The sequence below is a fragment of the Oryzias latipes genome, chromosome 11 (assembly GCF_002234675.1).
Source record: "Oryzias latipes chromosome 11, ASM223467v1".
Taxonomy (NCBI): domain Eukaryota; kingdom Metazoa; phylum Chordata; class Actinopteri; order Beloniformes; family Adrianichthyidae; genus Oryzias; species Oryzias latipes.
In genome coordinates, this window is record NC_019869.2 from 15340904 (window position 1) to 15365079 (window position 24176).

General features: G+C 38.0%; 2 protein-coding genes across 3 annotated transcripts; both read left to right on the top strand.

The window, feature by feature from the left end:
- The first annotated feature begins 1943 nt into the window (after positions 1-1943).
- On the top strand, positions 1944-5550 carry LOC101163911 (cytochrome c oxidase subunit 6B1-like). Of its 2 annotated transcripts, none has more exons than XM_023960292.1 (4): positions 1944-2051; positions 2959-3072; positions 4909-5009; positions 5389-5550. In XM_023960292.1, exons 1-4 carry the CDS (start codon positions 2021-2023, stop codon positions 5440-5442), a joined length of 300 nt encoding a protein of 99 aa, XP_023816060.1. In that variant the 5' UTR covers positions 1944-2020; the 3' UTR covers positions 5443-5550. The 2 variants fall into 2 exon arrangements, with proteins under 2 accessions (XP_023816060.1, XP_011479276.2); XM_011480974.3 differs by having other exon boundaries at positions 2043-2083.
- Positions 5551-7169: 1619 nt separating this feature from the next.
- Positions 7170-23915, top strand: LOC101173640 (solute carrier family 2, facilitated glucose transporter member 1). Its single transcript, XM_011480975.3, has 11 exons — positions 7170-7347; positions 7480-7620; positions 14830-14931; positions 15047-15207; positions 18358-18598; positions 19938-20100; positions 20250-20437; positions 21105-21209; positions 21289-21387; positions 21476-21679; positions 21776-23915. The coding sequence occupies exons 2-11, from the start codon at positions 7609-7611 to the stop codon at positions 22109-22111; spliced, it is 1611 nt and encodes a 536-aa protein (XP_011479277.1). The 5' UTR covers positions 7170-7347; positions 7480-7608; the 3' UTR covers positions 22112-23915.
- The last annotated feature ends 261 nt before the right edge of the window (positions 23916-24176 follow it).

The window sequence follows — 24176 nt, forward strand, 5'->3', positions numbered from 1 at the left end:
TCATGAACCCCCAAGGTCTGAGCAACAATTTGAAACAAAAAATTGAGCCATGGAGACTCATAGTGCCTCAACCTGGAGCAGCCGTGAAAATGTGGCTTGGCACTGGAGCAACAGCTCCTCTGTGGAGGAAGGGCCACACTGAGGATGAAGAGCAACAAGAGGAGTTTGAGAACATACATTGGGCTCATGAGGGCTCTGTTAATGTAAGTTTGCCCCAGATGCTCAGTAAAAGAGGGAAAAGATCCATTCTTTAAATCACAGTTACCACATCTTTCTGGAAAAAATGCCACACTGAACACTGAAGTTGACAAAGTTTCCCAAAACTCAATTAATATCCCACATGTCATGGTAACAGCTTCAAAGTGAGGTTAGTTAGGCTGCAAAAACAGTCAAAACTTGACAAATCTCACCACACACGTCATATTGAGATACAGTATAATAAAAAGAATTTCAAAATAAGAGTCCATGTGGTCAGCATCATTAGTATTCTGACTGCTGTCATAGCTACTATTGTAAAAGAAAGATTACGTGACTGAACACAGTTACAGGTAGCAGCAAAAATTAGAAGTAGAGCTACTTGCTGTCAAAATATAACTTCAAATTTATGTTGTTTTTTTGACTAAAACATTTATTGATTCAGCTTGAAGAAAACCTTATGATCGACTCAGATTTTAGCCACCATGACAGTAATATTTGTCAATTGAGCTACCAATACTTAATTATGATTCATAGAAAATTCAACAAACCATATAAATAAAGACATAAAGAGGTTTGTTGTGAGGCTAGATTTGTTGCTTTGGAAAATAACTATTTGTAATTCCCTCTTTAACTTTTGCTAACTCATTCTGGAGGCTCACAGCTACTCATTCAGTTCAGATTAATTTACAAAGTTTTGCCAACCGTCATTGACAATATCAGCCAAAAGCTAGAAGATTGGAATTTCTTTGATAGTTTTCATTGGATATCCTTTAACAAAAAGGTGGCCATGTGTCTAAAAACATGATACTCTCAAAAGATGCGTACTAAAAATCTCAAAGTATGATAAATTGGCATTGGTTGAAAAAGAAATGAAAATCACTACTTATCTGTATCAGTCCCGGATGAGAAAAAGTTTTCATGGACTCGTCAGATTCATAGAGAGCACAATTTTGGATTCTAACTTAATTTTATTGGTGATTCTCATAATGACTCCTTTTATTAAAGCGACATTTTACAGTCCTTCTAATGGATGTTTTTTTTTTTTTTTTTTTTTTTTACTGGAATCATAATATCAGGTCAGTGAAAAGATTCAGATTCAGTCGTGTTCATGTGTATCCTGTTCTTCCAGATTTTGGGAACTTCAAATAGATACAACAGTCAGGAGTGCCTTTGGAGTTGTGTGACTGACTCACCACAACACATGGCTACAAAAGGTGCTGGTTTCCCTCCAAGTGAATTTTGCCAGAAAAAGTTGGGACAGAGAAATGACCTAATATCATTAAAGTACTTGTTTTAAATCTGGTTTTTCAACATTTTCCCTTTTAATCCAGACCCACATATGTTCATTGTTCATATACACCAATAAATGTGAGCAGAAACTCTAAATTATGTAACAATTAGGTCTGTAAGGGACAGATTTTGCATGATGTTATTCTTCATTTATAGCAGAGAAATGTAAAGAAATCCTTAATATTTAACAGTAAATTATTTTCTGTGCTTGCATTGTGTGGGATCAGGGCAAAAGGTCTTTTAAAATCGTGTTTTTTCCAGAGCAGATCTAAATTCCTTCGAAATGGATTAAAAGATAGGCTACATGTAAAAGCCGAGCCTTTTTAAAAAAAAAATCTTAAAAGTTGAGGGGCAACATGTTTGTTTTAGTTTTTTTTTTTTACATTTTTTTTTTTTATTTAAACAGTTGCTATTACTTTATTTGCTTTGTTGTTGCACTTCCTTAAATTTTCCAGCAGGTGTCAGAGTTGGATTTCAATTTTTCTTTGAACACGTTTCCCAACATGCTTTGAGGGATAGTGCCTCAAGATTGATGAGATTAAGGCGGATTTCGTCTCGTACAGGTAGGTGAACTGGTTTGTCTTTGAAATTTAAGGTGAGCTTTACAAGTAGTTAATTCAAATTTGTATACAAATTCCCAAAAGCTTTTTATAAGTTTGTTGTAAGGATTTTTCTTTTGACATACGCTGCAAATATGTAGATAATATTATTCGCTGTACGCACACACTTAGAGGCTTAGTGAACGCTGGACGGGTTTATATTGATTTACTATATTATTATTCCTTAAAGTTAGAAATAAGGCTTCCTGTGTCATGCATTCAAAATATTTCTAAACCAATGAAGTAATTCATCAACGGTAGAGATAAATATGATTTTACATTCTTTTTGTCTTTTAAGTCTATATTTTGTCTTTAACTTTTTGAATATTTATGCATTTTATCTTTTTACTATTCTTATTTCTTTATGAATGATTATAGTGAAGGTGTGCCGCTTTGCAGCGATCGGTTCTGATCGGTTTGAATCGGAAAATTCCGTTTAATTCCTTCTGGCATGATTCGGAAATTAATAAATATTATTCTGGTTTTTTTGTGTGTGTTTTTTTATTCACGTTTATTATTTTACATGTGAAATTTTATAGTGGGAGAAACAGCTAAATTATTTTGTAAAAAAAAAATACTATTGATGTTTTACCAGTTTTTCATTGTACTTGTTAAACTATTTGCTTTTTGTTTCACTGATACTGATAGTTTGGTTATAACTTTCTTAATTAATCAATTAAACATAGGCCAACTTGTAATTCATTTAAACAAGTACGATTTTTTTTTTTTGTAATAACGATTTACTTTCTCCACCAAACTGTGGCCTCCTGTTTTAAAGTCCATTATCTGATCCTGGCCTGTGTGCAGACTGTTCTACTTCTCTTGCCTCTGTTGTTTCTCTGAAATTATCTGCATGTTGATGTTCTGCTAGATCTGCATCTGAAAATGTCTTATGAGGAGAAGCTGAAGAACTACAGGACGGCTCCGTTTGACGCCCGCTTTCCCAACACCAACCAAACCCGCAACTGCTACCAGAACTATCTGGGTAATAACGACGATCTACCTCAGTTCACTCTCATGAAACTGCAAGAAAAAAGTGAAAGCACATCTAAATAAACAATTAAAAAAAAAACATGTTCTGTCACTTCTGTTACGGCCCCTTTGTGTCTAGGGGCACCGAGGCGGCATAACATAAAAAGTAAAGTTTTGGCTAATAATTTAACTGTAACAAAAAACAGCAAACGAATGTCTCCATAAAAATATGACAAATTTATTTACAAATAAACAACCAACAAGAACTAAAAGTGAAGCTAAAAGGCCTCAGGGTGAACCCAGGCCAAAATAACAAACAAAACCCCAACTAACTGAAACATGTAAGCTTACCTGTACAAAGGAAAGGGAAAATAAAGACAAAAACTAACCTCCTTAACCTAACAAAAACAGGAGAAAACATGTACTAAAGAAAATGGCGGTTCACCCCTACAGCTTCACTTAACATAACTATAAACCAAAAGATTAATCAGAGTGGGCACAAACAAAACTACGAAGGACTACGAATACAAAATACAAAAGTGCAACACACAACTAAACAAGAGGTGAAATCAAAAACAAAATGGAGACGAGGGCCAAGCTGCATTGGAGACTTGTTGCAGCCAAGCTCCCTTCTCACCGGCTGGAGGTCCAAATGGTGCTTTTAAAGCTGCCTCCACCAGCCTGTCCAAATTGAGGCCACACCTTCATGCACCACACCTGCAAATAATCACAGACATACAAACAAAGATCCACAAAACACAGAAGTCCCACTCTAATAAAGAAATAATACACAAAACACAGAACAAACCAAAACCAAATAAGGCCATAGCCAACTTCTTATAAAAGATCTTCATCCATCCCATACAGGCTATAGTGATGCATGTTACAAAACTAGTGTTCAATCTGCTGCAGTGTTATGAACTCCGTCCACTTTGCAGCAGATGTCTATAGGATTATTCATGTTTGTGTAGATTACTGCTGCTTAAAGCTGAGATGCTCTGAAACAACACATGAGCAGCCGAGCAATTATCCCTTAATTTATCAATTTAAGCAGGAAATTGACACTCTTTACAAACCTTATGAGTTTTGTTATTATTTTCAGATATTCTGTACAGAAAAATGCATCGATTTAATAATTTCACACTAATGTATCCGATCTGCTTTATCTCCATGTTCTTCATCTTATTTAGCGTTTAACTGTCAGAACTAGCATTTGGAATCAACTGAAGAAATTGCTTCTGCAAAGGATCATGAAATTTGCGCTCTGTCCTGAATTTTAAAACAGCTTTCACTTCCACAGATCCTAGCGTTCTGCTTGACATGTTGGCCCAGAGAGGTAATAATGTGTAGCAGACAAGTGTGAGTTAAGATCATTTTAAAATTAGCATGGACATAGAAAGATGTGGTGTACCACAAGGATCTGTTCTCTGCCCCCTACAGATTATTAAAAACAAACAAAGTATTTAAATGATCCAGTTTGTGGAACCGTATTATGTTATCAACTGTTTGGTCCCAACATGATTTCCATTAGAGTGGGTCTTTAACACATTTTATTTTAGTTTTTTAGTTTTTTGCTTCCGATTCAGGAGTAAATTGACTCACTGAGATTGCAGAAGTGTAGAAAAATGATGGAATACGTCAATTTTACCTCAAAATGAACACAAATGTACTCAGATCTGCATAAACCCACATAAAAACATTTATGCTGCTATGAGAGAGAACATATTTTGATGCAGAGTCAAAAGTGCGCGCATCATTAGCATGCACAAATAAAGATGTACTGTCTTGAAAGTTCAGCAGTTTTCGGTGCCTAACCCTATTGATTCTTCATTTTCTGTCTTCTCTTCAGACTACCATCGATGTAACAAAGCTCTGTCGGCCAAAAACCAGGACCCGGCCCCCTGCCAGTGGTACCACAGAGTTTACAAGAGCCTCTGTCCCATCAGCTGGGTCTGTTCCTCCAACAGCACGCCTCACTGAGCCGCAGCTGCACAGACACAACCGTTCTCACACTTTGTCATAAAACAACAGTAAAACTAATGAATCCTGATCCTTTTCTTTGATTTATTGGTGGGTCAACAACAGATAACAGGACAACTTTTTATTAAATCACCTTTATTTTTGATCCGTTTACGTCATAAGTGACCACTTTTAAATTCATTTATTGGATTTATAAGCAGCTGCTTTTATGAATTCATGTCTCTTAAGTTTGATCCTTTAATATGAATAGATGTTCTATCCAACATCTTGCTTTTGCATAATTTTCTGAATGTAGAAACAGAGAAGGACTGAGCTGATTTTCCATTTGTTGCCATGTTTTTTCACAAAGGTTCAGAAATGGGATGGTCAGCTGGAGGCTGGAACATTTCCTGGAAAGATCTGAGCGGTTTGAGCGTTTCCCGTCTCCTGTCATCCTCCTAATGTGAAAAACTCTCATCTTTCTGTACAGAAGAGGCAGCTTAAATAAATGAACCTGTTACTGTGAACCCTGTTGCCCTGGTGCTGTCTGTGTCCTTTCTAGTGCTGAGAACTAGGCTGTACTCTAAAAGACAAGTGTTAGTGCCCAGAAAACAGTATTTAACTGCTTTTTGTCCAACTGATGTATCTAAAGGTTAAACGGGTGAAGTGGGAACCTCTTTTTTTAATGCAATAATGTTACAGAAGATCTTTTTGCCTTATATAAACCTTCAATTTTGTGGTCACAGTATGGTAAATGAGGGAAAAGAAAGATTTTTCCCCCTTTTATTCACTCAAAGTACAGTTTTAGGGTGACATTAAGAAACTTTTGTCCTCAGGACAAGAAGTCATGCAATTTGGAGGATTCTATTTAAGATCAATTAAAATTGTGCGTTTCTGTGGGGAGAAAAAAACAACTTGCTGGTCATAAAGGCTCGCCAAGTCCATCATGCTGATATGAATGTTTTATATCCTCTAGAGGATTGCTCACCCACTCTACTCTTACTTGTACATACACTTTTCAAAGCAGAATGTTCTCAGGAGGCCATTCAATTATCAGCTTTGACAATGTACCGTGGGGGAAGGAGCTACTGGCAGTGGTCCCCCTGCCGTGGTTGCTGCATGGATACGGGTCCCTCTCCTCTTGGTTTTAATTGCACCTCAGACATGTAGGACCCTTGGTGTGTGTCTGGGGGGGGTGCTTGGACATCATGGCCAGCAACAGAAGATGTCCTCTCAGTGCCCTACCTGCCATTTTTAACTGCACCCTTTAGTACATATACCCTTTACCCCACAACAATATACACACTCCAACACACACAAATACACTCACAAGGAAGGAGGGACCTCTGATCATCTGTCCCTTACCCCATCCCTGGTGGGGGTCCTGGCTACCACTGCCTTGGTTGGGGGATGACTGGGCACTCTCCCTAAAATCTAATTGTTTTATTCCTGCATAGTAATATCACTCTTTCTAAAGATCTTGTAAATTTGAAGCCGGGATAAAATATTATTACATAATATTATTTTCTTTTTGTGGGGTCTAAGACGAAATTTGAAATTGAGATTTACAAAAATATCTCATAAATTTACGACATAATTGAAAGAAAAAAAAGTTGTTAAACTTGCCCTAAAACTCTGTCGTAATATAATGGATTTCTTCAGCAATTATTTATACAAATATGTATACCACCTGGTTACATAAAGATGGATGTTGCTTCTCAGGTTGTCTCCTGAAGCCTTTAAATGGGATTAAAGATTCAGGAGATTGTAATCTCAGAAAAAATCCTCTGATCTTTGGCTTCTTTTTTATATTTGTTTTATTCTGGAATCTGTTTGGTGCACTGGTTTAAAAATTAATATTTTTTAAGTTTTCTTTTTCACATCAGGGATGTTTGCTTGAATTTAATCCCATCACATCCTTAAAATGTATATTTTTTCTTTTACTTAAAATCTGTTATAATGTGTCGTGACCTGTTACTTTTGTAACGTTGCGTCATCTGCAGCATCAGCATCCGTCACCCAGCGGTGTCTGTCAAGGTCATCAACGAGAGCAGTACAGGAAGTGTCCTCCATCCTTGGTGCGCATGCGCTCGTCCTATTTCGAGTGACCAACTAACCGAATAAAGGATGCGAGCGTACAAGAAGCAGCGGGATGAGGCGATGCTACGCAGGAGCTTAGCGTTTGAGCGTGGGGGCGGGGCTTCATCCCAGCGACCCCGTCTGATTGGTTGACAATAAAAGTAATGAGAACAAGTGAGGCCGGCTACGTGCGTTCATCCTCGCAGGAGCTGTGGATGGGAGAATCGTGAGGGGTTTAACTTAAGGACAGGTGAGTGTCCGCCCACAGCCACGAGCCACGTCCATCATCTCAATCCGTCCAGATGTTCTCTAAATGACTGATTCATTTTTCCCTAAACGGAGCCATGGACAGCGACTAAAGGGGTGTGCTCATTTTTCGCAGTGTCAGTTTGGGCGGGCGGGTCCTTCGAAGTCTTCATCCCTCCACCTGAACCCCCCCTTAGGAGCGCGTGTCCTCCACGCGTCGTCTCTGACCATTTAAGCTCGTGCTCGTGCGGTCACAGTGCAGAAGATGGAGGGGCAGGTAAGTCTTCTACCGTCCTTCACAGTGACCCACATTTCGAAGAATCGAGAAATGATCTACTTCACAGCTTTTAGACCTTCATTTTTGGAAATGGATGTTTGCATGTTAAACAGCGTGTTTGTGAAGGCACTCAGCGTCTGACGGAGCTGCGTGGGCTGCATGAACACGCATGTGCTATAATGTGTTCATGTGCCGTAATCACTGAATTATCATGAGCTTTAAAAAAAACTTACTATTCTACAAAAAAAAAAACAAATTTGAGATCACAAAGATAACAAATAATCTACTTGTTTAGACACCTAATTATAAAGGTTAATGTTTTGACTTAAACTGACTTTCAAGATGTTGTTTAAAAAACCTCAGTCAGACAAGGTGGTGTTAGTGTCATGGTTTGTGCTGGATGGCGTCTTTCAAAGAAACATTTATTTATTTATATTTTGGAAAATCTTGAGCTATAAGCTCAAGGGCCATTGATTATCTGGCAGAGCAATGGTTAAAAAAAGGTTTGTCATAGTTGCCCATCCTCTGTTTGCGACTGTAGGAAATCCCTATTTTAGTTTTTGGTTTGGTAATTGCTGAATTCCATGATAAGTTTTGTGTATAAACAACAAAACGTTGCATAGTGTAATAAAAAAAAATGGGTGACAGTTAAAGACCCACTCCGATGAATACTGTATTTGTTGTTTTGGTGCTTTTAGCGTGTTGTTGTGGCATTTTTGTTTTGTGATGCAGGACATATATAAAGAAAATCAAACTCAGTTGGTATTTTTTTATTCAAATTGTTGTGAACCAGGAGCATAGCAAAAAATGCTGTCTAAAAAAAGGTTGCTCATAATATTTGTTGCACCGGTAACGTAAAGGTTGGGGGTGTGAGGCATGTAAGCTAGTGGGAGAGCATGTAAGCAAGTTGATCTCAGTTATAGGTGGTGGGAATAGGACAGGGGTTGTTCCAGGCCAGTAGTCCCGCCCACAACTCAGAGGAAAATTTGAAATGAATGCTCTGCAGAAACTATGTCCAAGAACACAACACAAGTTGTTTTTATTTTGGTTAAAAATCATTTTAAGCAATCATAATTAAAAAACCACCTAGTTTTAATACAGTGGTGGGCAAAATTGTTGGTACTCCTCAGTTAAAGAAAGAAAGTCCACAATGCTCACTGAAATGACTTGAAACGTTCAAAAGTAACAATAAATTAAAATTTATTGAAAATTAAATAATCAAAATCAGCCATTACTTTTGAGTTGTTGATTAACAGAAGGATTTTTTTTTTTAAAAACTAATAAAATAGGGCTGGACAAAAATGATGGTACCTCCATAAAAGACTGAGAACTAATTACCCAGGGGGTCATGATGAACTTAAGTATGTCATTTAATTGACATCACAGCTGTTTTCAAACCCATAATCAGTCAGTCTGCCTATTTAAAGAGAGACAAATAGTCACAATGCTGTTTGGTGAAAAGGTGTGAACCACACTGAACATAGACAACAGAAAGCCAAGGAGAGAATTGTCCCAGGACATTAGAAACAAAATTATAGACAAACATCGTAAAGGTAAAGGCTAGAAAACCATCTCTAAGCAGCTTGAAGTTCCTGTGACGACAGTGGCACATATTATTCAGAAGTTTAAGACCCACGGGACAGTAACCAACATCCCTGGACGTGGCCGGAAGAGGAGAATTGATGACAAATAGAGGAGACGGATAGTTGGAACTGTATCCAAAGAGCCCAGAACAACCTCCAAAGACATTAAAGGTGAACTCCTAGATCAAGGTACATCAGATCGCATCATTCGTCGTTGTTTGAGGCAGAGTGGACTTCATGGGAGACGACCAAGGAGGACACCACTGTTGAAAGGAAATCATGAAAAAGCCAGACTGGAATTTGCAAAAATGCATGTTGACAAGCCACAAAGCTTCTGGGAAAATGTCCTTTGGACAGATGAGACAAAACTGGAGCTTTTTGGTAAGACACATCAGCTCTATGTTCATAGACTCAAAAATGAAGCATACAAGGAAAAGAACACTGTACCTACTGTGAAACATGGAGGAGGCTCAGTTCTGTTTTGGGGCAGATTTGCTGCATCTGGCACAGGGTGTCTTGAAGTTGTGCAAAGTAAAATGAAATCTCCAGATTATCAAGGCATTCTGGATAGAAATGTGCTGCCTAGTGTCAGAAAGCTTGGTCTCAGTCGCAGGTCATGGGTCTTCCAACAGGACAACGATCCAAAACACACAGCCAAAACCCCCCAAGAATGGCTAAGAGAAAAGCGTTGGACTATTCTGAAGTGGCCTTCTATGAGCCCAGATCTGAATCCCATTGAACATCTGTGGAAGGAGCTGAAACCTGCCATTTGGAGAAGACACCCGTCAAACCGGAGACAACTGGAGCAGTTTGCTCATGAGGAGTGGGCCAAAATACCTGTTGACAGGTGCAGAAGGCACATTGACAAATACAGAAACCGTTTAATTGCAGTAATTCCTCAAAAGGTTGTGCAACAAAATATTAAGTTATGGGTACCATCATTTTTGTCCAGCCCTATTTCATTAGTTTTTTTTTTAAATAATTCTGTTAATCAACAACTCAAGAGTAATGGCTGATTTTGATTATTTAATTTTCAATAAATTTTCATTTATTGTTACTTTTGAACGTTACAAGTCATTTCAGTGAACATTGTGGACTTTCTTTCTTTCAATGAGGGGTACCAACAATTTTGTCCACCAGTGTATATATCAAAAGGTGATCGGAGTGGGTCATCAACATCTGACAGAAAATTTTTATAATTTCATTTTTCATCACATTTGCTAATATCCTGCTAACCATATTATTGTTTTCTGATTAAAACTGAGGTTCTCTATATTTTTTTAAATAAAATAAAAAAGCTCCCAAAACATAATTAATTCATCTTTTTGTAAATATAGAAGGAAGGCACAGAGATGTATAAAATAAAATATGTATAAAAATAAATAACATAATATTTTAGTTTTGCCTCAATTTTCTTTCATGCTAAAACCTCAGCATGGCGTTAGCAACTCAAGTGTTTCCACCTTATTTGCAGTGATATGTCCCTGGAGGACCCCCTCCCTTATCCGACCCTGCCTAAACATTGTCATTCCCGTCTGCCTCGCTAATGACTCTGTGGTAAATTCATCACAGAAAGCAGCATGTGAGCCACAGACGAAACATTTGATTGATCCTTTCTTCCCACAGAACCAGAGTTAGTCCACTCTGAGCAAATGTGGGTCAAATGTATATGTTGCTGTCGTGTACTCATGTTAAACCTATGGGTTAAGAACATTCCAGGGCGTTGTCATGGAGACAATAGAAGAACGATGAAAGGGATGATGGCATACAAGCCAAAAACCCAAACATTATTTTTGATCTGAATCATGGGGAAAGCTAAAAAGTAATGAATTGAAATGAGCTGTTTGATTTTAGCCTTAAGCTGTACGTTCCTGACATGAACAGCTGCAGCAGGCCACACACACACAATCAGGTTTTTCAGATAGGGCCATCAGTTGCCATGGCAACATCATTCCTTTGGCGTGCTGCATGCAACAGGCAGCAGGTTCAAATGTGCCTAATTTTATTTGTTTGTATTTATTGAAACAACATGAAAAGCTCTGAACAGAGTCAAAGAGCTGAAAATAAAGAATGCTTTATCATTATGAAGGTTGAATGTTTGGTTTAGGATGAGATGTTTGACAGGAATTTCAGAAAGAAGGTATTGGATGGAGATCGGCCCAAATCTTGATCTAATAGTCACATTCGGATTCAGATTCAGCTGGGATGACAAGCTTCATTAATCAATCAAACTTTATTTAAATAGCACTTTTTATGCAAACACAAAGAACTTAAAATGAGATACGTGCAAGAAAATAAAAAAAAGCAAAACAATTTATATAAAAGACAAACAATGAGCACAGTTGACGAATTGAAATACATTGAAACACTACTATCTTTATACTCAAATTGGGGAGATAAAAGGGGACAGAAATTCAGATTAAAACTAAAAACATGTTTAGATTTTTTTGAAAGGATGGATAGAGATCAAAATAAATTGTATTATGTTATAAAAAAAACTGTACCTGAGTGATGCTGCAATGTTACTGAGTCACAGTCACATGACAAAAAAAGGCAAACACAGCAGAGGGAGTGAAAGAAGGTGAGCCTGAGGGGAAAATGCATCACATGCTCTGTTAACTGAGCCACATTTTGCTTTTTTGCAGAGTAGGGAGCTTCTCTTCATTCCTCTCGGAGGTAAATAGAAAGAGATGTTGGCTGTTTGTGGGCCATTTTGAAGAATGAGTTTGCTAAGAGAGAATATTGAAGCTTTTAGCAACTTAAACTAGATTTTATTTAAGTGCAGTATGAAGTTTTTTTTTAAGAGTTGCTCATTTCTTTCATTCATTATTATAAAAAAAAATAAGACCAACAAGTGAAACCAGTTTTAGCTTTTGATGTGTGGCATTTTGCAGAATCCCTTATCTTCGTTTTGCTTGTCTGTCAGTTGCTGTTTAAACAGTCTGTGTTTTGGCTTCAATTTAGCAACAATTCTTTGGCTAATTTAGTTTATAGTGAACCCTCAGAGAATGTTGTTTGAATAGATTCTGAGCATGAACTGTAGAATTTAATTCAGGATCACTTTTATTGTCTAACAATAACTTATTTGTTCCCAATTTAGCTAATGTAAATGTACAATTTTGTAATTTATTGGCATTTTCAGCACATTTAACTTCTTTTCAGCTGTTTATACTTTATGCCAGTATAATATTTAACCTTATGTATTGTGTTTAGGCAAATGTTTCTTTTGTTTTTAGTGACATTACAGCATATTTAGTTTATTTAGCTTTAGCTAGTGTCTAATCTTTGACCTATTTCTTTCTACACATTTTCACCTTGTTAAGTGTTATTTGTTTCTTCATTTTAAATCTCAGATGATTTAAGTCATTTTAGAATTTGACATGTAGTATGTTAAAAACTTAATGTTGCCTTTTATTCCCTTCTTAACAAGTGCACACATTTGCTGATCACAAGTTAAAGAAGAACATTACATTTTTGCATATTTTTGTAAAAATCTAGTTTCAATAAAATACTAAAAACACTGGGTGGGCACAGAGACCTCAGTAGACACACCTGATGCTTTCAGGCTCGCTTTTTAGACTCTTGCTGAATTGATTGCTCAGAAATTTCCTCTAAATCCTCAGGGATGCACGCTTTCACTGCAAAAAAAGGAAAAGAGGTGACAAGGATTTTTGGTAAGAAAGCAATTAAAAGCTTCAAATTCATGCAAACACATTTTTTTAAATAATGAAACTTGTACAAGAGACATTTGCCTCATTTCCCTTAGCAGAACATAAGAAAAACGTCGCAACAGTTAATTCATACTTCAGTTAATATTTCAATTCTTCCGATTTATTTCCACTGTCCTCTACACCTATCAATAAACCTGTCTTTGTTAAAAATAAAATAAGTGCTCTTTAACCCTTTTTAAATATTTTTGTCTACAGTAATCTGTTTTGTTGTCAAAGAAATAACAAAAAAAGATTTAAAAAAAAAGATATATTATTAAAAAAATGTAAAAAAGACTTTCTCTAACCAGGTCTATATTTCTTCAGTCTGTCTATCAATTAGTAGTCAAAACTTTTGATACAATGTTTTATAATCAGCTTATAATTCTTATTTTGATTTGAAAAAAATTGTTTACTAGCTCCATCCTGTGTTTTTGTGTGCACATTTAGCATTTATTTTAGACTCCATTTTTACTTCACTTTCCTATCTAAGGGTAATTTTTTTTTTCCTTTTCTTTTTTGTTTTTGTTTTATTGCATTCTATGCTGTAATTTTACCATTTTATTTAAAAATGTTTCTAAGGCAGTGGTGCCCAAATCCAGGCCTCAAGGCCCGGCCTCCTGCTGCTTTTCAGAAACCCTGTCTTATCTGCTGTTAATTACCCAAATCAGGTGTATTTAGCCAATAGGGAGCTTCAATTGCAGGAAGGTTGGAAGTAGAGGGCTGCATTGGGATTGGGTCCCGCGGGACCCAACCCAAATCTCGCGGGATTGGGCGGTTTGAATTGTGCTGCGGGCGGGAGCGGGCGGCAAAAAAAAAAACCCGCGGGATCAGTGCTGCCATGAATATCTCATGAATATATATTAGCAGACTACGTTAGGCTGTGCAGCTGTTGGATTCTTATGTACTGAAGCTCCGTGAAGGCACCAGGTAGAGACGCCCAATGGCCTCTGTCATCTAACCTGTTGTTGGGGGTGCGCCCTGCCCCGCCTCTTACTAAGAGCGCGCTTCAGGCCGTCTGTCTGCGCGCACACAGGGACACTTTTAACCGAACAGGATTTGTGAAAATATATTTAATATTTAAGTTGCACATTACACAAGAGGAATGCATCAAAAGATGAGGCTGGAGGAGGACATGAATCTCTTTAATAATATCAATAAAAATACGTGTTTTTTTCCTGCGGGACGGGAGATGATACAAAATCAATGCATCTCTATTACTGTGCGGGACTAAATTCTCTGAGTTTTGCGGGTGCGGGCGGGGGTGGACATACATATTGCGGGAGCGGGCGGGAGTGTAACGCATACGTTGCGGGAGCGGGCGGGATTGGTCAAAAATTCAGTGGGCGGGAGCGGGATGAAGAAAATAGTCCCGCGCAGGGCTCTAGTTGGAAGCCCTCGAGGCCTGGATTTGGGCACCAAATACATACATTACATTACAATTTTCATTAAAGTCTTTTGTTTGTGAAAAAAATAAACATTATGGAGAAGGAGAGGCTGTAATGATACGTTTTGTTCAAATCTGAGCTGATGGAGCCGGGCTCTGCTGCAGGCAGAGGTTGATAGCTTTACAATTCAATTCTCTTTGAGCTTATTCAATTATTTTCAGGAAATAATCAATAACAGTCACTCGTCTGTCATCTAAAACAAAACAAGAAAAAAAAATGCAAAGAAGCATGATACTGTAGTGTCATAGTAACTGACGTTTTCCCACTTTAGTTACTAATGTGTTGTTTGGATTTCATGTGTTTGTGTGCACAAATGACCTACTGCCATCAACGCATGTGTTAATCACCGCCGACTGTCTGCTGCAGTGCTGCAAAAGCCCTCCTCAGCTCAGGTTTCATGTTCATAGAGTCTGCCTCTTTCCGTCTGCCTCTGTCCTCACTGCTCTGTCCATCCTCTCTGTCTGCCGTCAGAAAAAGCAGGTGACAGGCTACCTCCTGTTCTCCATGGGCACCGCTGTCATAGGCTCCTTGCAGTTTGGATACAACACAGGAGTCATCAACGCACCAGAACAGGTCAATAAAGCATTCCTCATTTAAACCCAAACTATTCTGAGGAAATCTCATTAAATGGATTATTTGGTGATCTTTTTTTTCCCCATAATCTTTAATCATTTTTTTTGCTTTGCAGAAATTACGGTCCTTCTTTAACAACACTTGGGTGGAACGTTATGGCGAGCCCATCAGTCCTGGGGTGTGTACTATTGTCTGGAGTATCGCTGTCGCCATCTTCAGCGTGGGGGGCATGGTGGGCTCCGTCAGTGTGGGCGTCTTGGCGAACCGCTTTGGCAGGTAAGCTTGTGTTGGACTAATGTTCTGTCTGCAATACACACTTCTTCAATCCACTTGTGGACTTCTGGAATTGTTGAATGAGTCAAAGACAAATTATTGTTATTTCAAATGTCCACTCTAACCATGTTTTCTGTGATAAATTTATGTTCTAGACATTGTTAGAGACAAATTAAAGTCACAAAATACATGTCCAGTGTTTTATATTTTATTCAAAAAGACTGAGCTGCCCCACCCATTATTTCGTAACTCAAACACCTCAAAAAAGCTGCGCAAAGAGACAAATAACCCAATTCTTGAACACATGATACAAATATGGTTCAGAGTCTTAAATTACATGAACCAAACTCAACCATTATCACAATACAGCCCAATCTGGGGGAACAAATTTTTCACCCCAGGTAGAGCGGATGCCACCTTTAAAATATGGGCAGCAAAGGGTCTTTCCGCCATCCGGGACTTATATCCTCTAGATTTTGATATGATGTCATTTGAAGAATTAAAAAATAAATAGGAGTTGAGCAAAAAACATGTTTATAAATTTCTCCATGTCAGAAAATTTGTAAGGAAAACACAGAAGACCCTCAATAAACCACCAAGCTCAATTTTAGAAAAGTTCATGGTGAGAGACAGTACCAAAAAAGGTGCCATTTCTGAGTTTTATAATCAGTTTTTGTCTAATTCAAATGAAAGTTCACAATACAAAGTAAATGCCTGGAAAGAAGATCTCCAAAAACAAATTACAAATGAGGAATGGGAGGGTGCTTGTGCTGCAGCTCAAAAGGTGTCAATTAACTCGAGACTAAAATTAACACAATACAAATGGTTAATGCGTACATATGTAACACCAGCGGATTTAAATATATATAACAGAAATATACCAGATGTTTGCTCCAAATGTATGGAAATGAAAGGAACATTCTTCCACTGTACTTGGGAATGCAAATGTATACAAACATTTTGGGAAGAGGTGAAAGTCAATAGAGAAAATTACTTTAAAACAGATCACACTGGAGCCAAAGTTTTTCTTATTAGGTATATTTCCAAAAATACATCACTACAACAAAGGTGAGAGGGCGTTTATAAATCTCAGCTTGATTCATGCTAAAATGTGTATTGCTAAACGCTGGAAAAACACTCACAGTCCTAGCATAAACCAATGGTTCCAACAAATGCTGTCAGGGGGTCCCTTTAGAAAGAATTACATATATTTTGAAAGACAAAGTAGAAGAATTTGAAAATATATGGCAACCTTTCATACACCTTGTAAAGAATATGGATCCTCTGGAATAGAATATTGATTGTTAATTTTGGATGGTACAATAGACCTCTGTTTTTTAATTTGTAAATTTTTATTTATTATTATTATTTTCTTCTTCTCTTAATTTTAAGTGTATTAAGTTTATATTCTTAATTTTGTCAACATCTAAGGAGAGGCACTCTTGTTCTTGGGGTGGGGAGAGGGGGGTGTTAATATAAGATGGTGAATAAGAGAAAGCATTACCTAAAAACTGTTGATAAAGTTGCAATTTTTGTAATGGCTGACTCGAGTGAAATTTATAATTGTAAATTGTATTTCTGAATTTCTTTTTATGACTTTGAAAATTCAACAAAAAGAATGTGGCAAAAAAAAAAAAAGACTGTACAGTCAAAGTAGCAACTCATTTCCTCTCTGACACCCCAAATAAGGAAATCCGGCACTTTATTTTCATTTATATTTGTTCTCTTGATTTTTTATCTTTTAGAGCCAGAATTTTATTTAAAAACTACAAATTATTGCATAAAAAATATTATATTATATTATTAAAAGTATCTTATTTACTCTTAAAGACAGCTAAAAAAAATGGAAAATAAATATAAGTATTTGATGAAAAACATGAAAAAATGTTTGAAACAATAGGATGTATCATGATAAATGGAGTATTTTGGAGATTAGACTGGAACACAGCTTGTTGTACTCTGGATCAGATGCATAGCCTTTATGTGAGGATGGCCTAGGGGTCAAACCCTTAACTGATAATGTTTTCCAAAGGGCAGAATGCTGTTGGGAAGAAGGTGCAGAAGGAGGCGAAGGAGGTGAAGGACAGACAAGCAGTGATGAGATTTATAGTAAAAGAAAGTGACACTGGTGAGCTAAGGTTGATCGGACCAAGCAGTGAAGGAAATTGACAGCCTGGAAAGTGAATGTGACAGAGGCCCAAAGTTCCTTCCGACTGGGGGGTTTATGTTCCTGTTGAAAGTACATCTAGGCTTCAATTCACATGCAAAGTGCAAAACTAGCTGCAGAAAGTACAGGATGGTTTTTTAAACCATTAAAACCAACCATTTCCAGTTGGGGGTTTAAATGTTTAACAGCTGCAGTTGTGCAGCACTCACTGCAGAATAATACTCAACAGTGCTATGAATTAAACTTAAAGTGCTTACTTAAACATTTTAAAAAGCTACAGAAAAATTACCAGATCTTAAAAGACTCAAGAAATGGACCAGATTATGGTTTAAATATAAACATGTAAATTTAACGGCATCTGCAAAAAAGGAGCCGCATGCAAGAGACTGATGAGATTATGGCTATGAGACAGGAAAAGTGCAATCCATTTTGCACACCTGCTTTCAAAGAACAAGCAGTATGGACACACAAAAACGCCAAGAAAACTAGAAGGAGTAGATGCAAAAAAATCAACTTAGCTTGTGCAATGTGATTTATCAAACCTGAATCAGGATGGCAGCTGCTGTTTGTACCGATATTTTGCACATGTGAAAGGTGAATAATAACTTTATGCTCAGAAGGCGGAAGTTTTTCTTGCAAGGTTGAGACACGGATGTCACAAAGGTTATGGAGTGAGAGCATAATTATGTGCTAACATGAATACTTAAAAATGTTAAAGATTATAGAGACACATCAGTGATGTAGAGGAGAGATGTTATAGCCTCTATTTATCATCTCAATGAGCTAAAATGAAATTAAAATTAATGAAACTTTTATAAAGCTTGAAAAAGCAAAACAATCACAACTCTAAAAATGTAAAAAAAAAAAATGAAAATTTGGCCTATCTTTCTGCACAAGTGTGTGCACATTTGCATTAAGCCTTTTTGTCAAACTGGCTAACAGTCCTATAGTGTCTCAGCTAATGCTGTTCTTCCTCTCCTCCTCAGGCGTCGCTCCATGTTTATTGTGAACTCACTGGCCGTGATCGGTGGCCTGCTTATGGGTTTCTCTACCGTCTGCTCATCCTATGAAATGGTGATTGCTGGTCGCCTGGTTATCGGCTTATTTTGTGGCTTTTTCACCGGCTTGACTCCCATGTACGTGGGCGAGGTGTCACCCACACCCCTTCGTGGCGCCTTCGGTACCCTTCACCAGCTGGGTGTGGTTCTGGGCATCCTGATTGCTCAGGTCAGCAGCACTCTCATTTTTACACGGAAACATTTCTTTCTGCAGACTTTAACACCTCAATCTCAGAGATATAACTGTCCTGACATCCAAAGGTCCAGCCACTGGCATTCAATCATCTCAAACCATGGGAGAAACAAAAAGCACTATCACAGTCTCTATGGTGTGATAGTAATGATGTAACACAACAAATGAGCAAAAAATTAAATACAGTCGGGAATTTTGCGTGTCTCCCACAAAGTTCAACAAATGAAAGGATTTTTGGCAAATTTGAGTCTAGATCCTGATGGTGCACATGGATGGAATTTTATCAGGAAAAAGATGTGTGTAAAACAGCCTGGAAGGTAGAAAATCAGACCTAAAAGAAAGAAAAAGACTTCGAGTCTGAAGGGGGCAAAGAGTGTTTCAAGACAGGGACAAGAACAAACTCTGTGATACTGAACTACAAAAAAGTGGTCAGTTTTCTGGTTTGTGCCAGCTATTTTCAGCACTCAGAATTGTTCCAGTCTCTTCAAACAGCAAACAGAGCTTACAGCTACATAGAGAAGCCCTCACCCTACAAAGACAAAAAGAACAAAGTATGGGCAGTGGTTTACGTTCTTCATCAGGACAGGCCAGCAACGCTGTAATCTGTGATGTAAAGCGGAAGAAGATCTTTATTGTAAAAATGAAGCACTAATTGCTAATGTTAATAACATTAGGGTAAATTATTGCTACTTGGAGGGATGTTGTGTGCAGGATTGATGATAAATATATTATATATGGAAACTTAGAGTTAAATGCATTAAATACTCTTTCCATCAATAAATGGTTCATGGAAAGAGCTTGAATGGGTTCTAATGGTTATAATGCAGTTAAAGTTAAAGATGTATATACGATCACATCAGTTGTTATAAATGACCTTACTAGGTCATTTTGACATCCATAAATCAGGTCCCACTCCAACTATATTTTCATCTTTTGTAAAAGTGTTTCCTGTGGTTTTTGAATTATAATTATGGCGTTTTTAGCCTAAATTAAAAATCCTGTATCTTTTTTTTAGATATATTTTCTGCAGAGCACCAGGAGTTCATTCGAAGTTTGCCACCAATATCCCATGATCCCTTACACTCTCCCCCGCTAGCTTACAGCCCCTCACAACCCGAAATTAGCATTATCGCTGCAACAATATTGGGATTATCCAACCGTATAGTTTTGAGCCAGATGCCATCTCAGACGAAGAAAATGAAAATGTTAATGTATCTATTTGTGTGAAATCAGAATGGAGCAGGGAGCTTGCCCCCTCTATCAGTGTGGGTCTTTAAGTCAACAGAGCTCTGCTTCTGTCTTCTACTTGCTGCAGATCTTTGGTTTGGAGGCTCTGCTGGGCTCAGAGAAACTGTGGCCCCTGCTGCTGGCCCTCACAGTGGCCCCTGCTGTGCTGCAGTGCATCCTTCTGCCTTTCTGTCCCGAGAGCCCTCGCTTCCTGCTGTGTAACCTCAAACTAGAGGAACAAGCACGCAAAGGTACAATACATTAGCAACTTGTTGGTTTTCTTTTTCATAGCCTGTCTAAGTGATGGGAAACAGAAAGTTAACTCTGTGGAAAAAAAGGAGAAAGAGATCAATTTTATTTTCTCCACAGTCACCCTGTAAAATCTGTATTTTGTTGCCAGTGCTGGTTCGTCTGCGTGGCACAGAGGATGTGAGCAAAGATCTGCAGGAGATGAAGGAAGAGAGTGCAAAGATGGCCCAGGAGAAGAAGGTGACCATTCCTGAGCTCTTCCGATTGGCGAGCTACAGACAGCCCCTCCTGATCGCGGTCATGCTGCAGCTCTCCCAGCAGCTCTCAGGAATCAATGCTGTGAGTTTATCGTTCATCTGCTGCCATATAGAATGGCGTGTCCTTGTCCTGTTCTGCACCCTCTATAGAGCTTCATGCGGCTGCACCTGCTCATAATTAGGCCTAAAAAGCTTAATGTGCAAATAAGTTTGTAATTGAGACTCGGTTAAACCATATTTTCATCTGCATGCTTGTATTTCTTCCAAAAAAAAAAAACACTTCATTGTATTTCTATAAAGAATTATGCACATCAAATGATCTCTTTTCAGGTTGTCGTTGTTTAATAACAATATGTATGTAGGCCTACAGTATATAATTATTAAAATAATAATCATAGTAAAATGTAAATAATTTGTTGCAGTTTAGGGATTTGTTTCCTACATAGTGTTGCAAATTTTAGTTATGCCTATAATCCTTTTTTTTATGCTTCTAAAAGTATTTCCCCCCATATGTTTGGAAAACAAATGCAATATCATAATAAGTAAAGAAATTGTTTTTAATTACTATGATCATTATTAAACATTGGATTTCATACAGTTTCAGCTTTTCTTATCCATGTTGACTCTAATACCTGCATTTGGATTTCCTAAAGAGATACTTCAGTAGCAGAATTCCTGCTGGGAAATATTCACTTTTCCTGAAATGTTTATGAAACTAAAAATCTTTTTTTCCTTCCCGGATCCTCCAGGTCTTTTACTATTCCACAGGGATCTTTCAGTCAGCCGGCGTGAAGCAGCCCATTTATGCCACCATAGGAGCCGGCATCGTCAACACCATCTTCACGGTTGTCTCTGTAAGTGATTCTCCTCAAGTCCTTCAGCTTAAAATGTACTTCTGGCCACTCATCCCTCTCTCCTGATTTTGCCCTCCAGCTCTTCCTGGTGGAGAAGGCGGGGCGACGCACTCTCCACCTGCTGGGGTTGGGTGGAATGGCCATTGGCGCTCTGGTCATGACCATCTCCCTGCTGTTGGTGAGTTCACCTCAGCGTCCGCAGTTAACATCCTTATGACCTCTGTCTCATGGGTCTCTTCCCCTCTTTTTTACCCGGATTTGAGTAGAAGGACATCCCAGCAATGAGCTACGTGGCCATCATAGCTATCATGTTTTTTGTGGCTATGTTTGAGTTGGGCCCCGGTCCAATCCCGTGGTTCATTGTGGCTGAGCTGTTCTCCCAGGGGCCCCGTCCTGCAGCCATGGCTGTCGCTGGCTGCTGCAACTGGACCGCAAATTTCCTTGTTGGAATGAGCTTCCCCAAACTTGAGGTAAAGGAGGCAACCATTGGTTAGACGCAGCTAAGGTCTCATTTCCTTTTTTTTTTCAACTCACACAGGCTCTTGTTCTGACTCTTGCTTTTGCAGGAATGGTGCGGGCCTTGGGTCTTCCTCATCTTCACTGCCTTCCTTATCCTCTTCTTTATCTTCACCTATATCAAAGTCCCAGAGACAAAAGGAAGAACCTTTGAGGAGATCTCCCGTGTCTTCAGTGGCGCTCCGCCTCCTTCCGCCTCACCCACCGAAGCTGCTCCTGCTGCAGCGAACGCCACCGTGGCACTGCCAGGCTCTCCCGAGAAAGAGAAAGAGAAGGTTCCATTGGTGGAGGTACAAGCAGCAGCTCCAGAAGTAGCCCCACCTGCAGCGACTGAAAACACGCCCCTCGCTGACAAACCCGCAGAAGAGCTTGCAAAGCAGGTGTAGATTTGATCGTAAGGAGGGCTTCAAATGAAAGAAAAATCAGAGACTCACTTCAACTCTGGAACCCCTAAGTTAATGTTTAAATCCTTATTACATTTCCCTCTTTGATTCTACTATGATATTCCAGGGAGTATAGCTGGTTTAGACGACAGCCAGCACAGATGTTTTGACGATTCTGGACGACACATATTTCCGGTAGCAGAAATCGACACGAAGAACAGCTGTAATGTTCACTGTAAAAGGGGCGTAGATGACAGAGAAGCTTTAACAAACAGACCTGGGTGCTACATCTTTTCCTAAATCTGCTCCGAGATTAGGAGATGCGAAGGAATGTGACCCACTTTTTAACACCCAAATTCCATTTCACGGAATTGTCAAAATGTGTTTGCCTCCCCCTTTCGCATAAATATTAATTTTAGACAAAGGATTTTATTCATGAAAGGTGGAAATTTGCCCATCCCAGACCATGACACTACCTCCCTTCATGTGTCTGAAAAACCTGTTTGTTTTTAAAAAGCATATGTCTGGTGACCTGAATAACAAACATTGAGGGGGACAAAAACTTTTTCTCAACTCTGTAAGTTTTGTGGACACCGCAGTGCAGGAAAGCTCAAACCTCTTGCTGTAGTTTTTTGCCAAACAAAAGTTAGCACTAGTTAATTAATTTTATCATGAAATGCAGTACTTACAAAACTAATATTGGAATTTATTTCTAAAATCACAACATATTTTTTCAATTTAAATGACTTCTATTTTCTATTTAATCATTCTATTACACAAGGCACATATTTATTGGGAGTTGCAGAATGCTAATAGAAGAACCAAAGCTTTGAAGCTCATAAAAATGTTTAAATTTAGATATAATATTAGAAATAGAGGTTTTATTTAAAGAAAATGCATAGCTATAAAGAGTTTCTCAAAGGTCTATATAAGAAGTGAACACATTAACAGCTATGAGGACATGCAGATTCATTCACTCATTGCGCTCTTTGGTAATCAGACTAATGCCATAGACTGCTTGTCAGTGGTATAGAAGCACTTCATGTAAAACCAACAATGCTCATAGTCTGCACTGTATTTACACAAGACATACATCAGATATTTAACTGTCTAACATGTGCAATTATTGTGAAATCTTCAGCCATAAAGGGCAGAGGCAAGTGGCGGCGAGATGTTAATAATGTAGATTTGTGTGCAGAGAAAGACTTTAATTGACTTTTGTGTTTTATTTTCTTGAGAATTACATTATTTAGTTTTTTTTTCTTTTCATAAGAGGAACAAATGAGAAGTCAGAGAAAAAGGCCAATTTAACGTGCGGGATTTTCAAAATAAGACATCCTGAGCTCTCTGTTTTTATTCTCAAATCAAGTGGAAAATTTTGCATATTTTAAAAAATAAATACTGGGCTTACTATAAATTTAGATGTTTAAGTGTTGCAACAAAATCTACTTTTATTTAAAGTATGTTGCAAGATTTCTGCAGGAATGGTTCAAAGATTTTCTCCAAAAGGCCCCCAAAACACAGAAATGCCAGCTTTAGCTCCATCTACTGTCACAAAAATATAACCTACCAGCAGAACTTTCTTTACTCCCATCAATGGATCTGCCATTCCCCTAACTTTTCCGGTTGATATTACTGCTATAATATAATAATGGAGGTAAATGCCTTTAATTATCCTTTGTGTGGCATTTATTCCCAGGCATTGGTTTCATACCTTTAATTAAATATTCCAGCAGATTTATTTAAGAAATTCACCAGCAAAGTTTCAAGCTCAAACAGACTCTGTGAGTGATTCTTATCTAAAAAAGAAAAATGTTAATATAAGCTCATTTATTGCACATATAAAGAACTTATCCAGCCTCTTGAACCAGATTTGATTGCTTGAAATGAAATCCCAACATTCCACCATAATGACATTTATATATATTTAAATGATATGTGAACGTAGGTCACGTTTAAAGGAGTTTTGAGCACTTTTCTTGTCTTTATGAGGTCGAGACACTGCTAAACCTGTGGCACTTTGTCTGCAAAGTTAGTTGTGACTGAATTATGTGTTGCTAGCATTGTG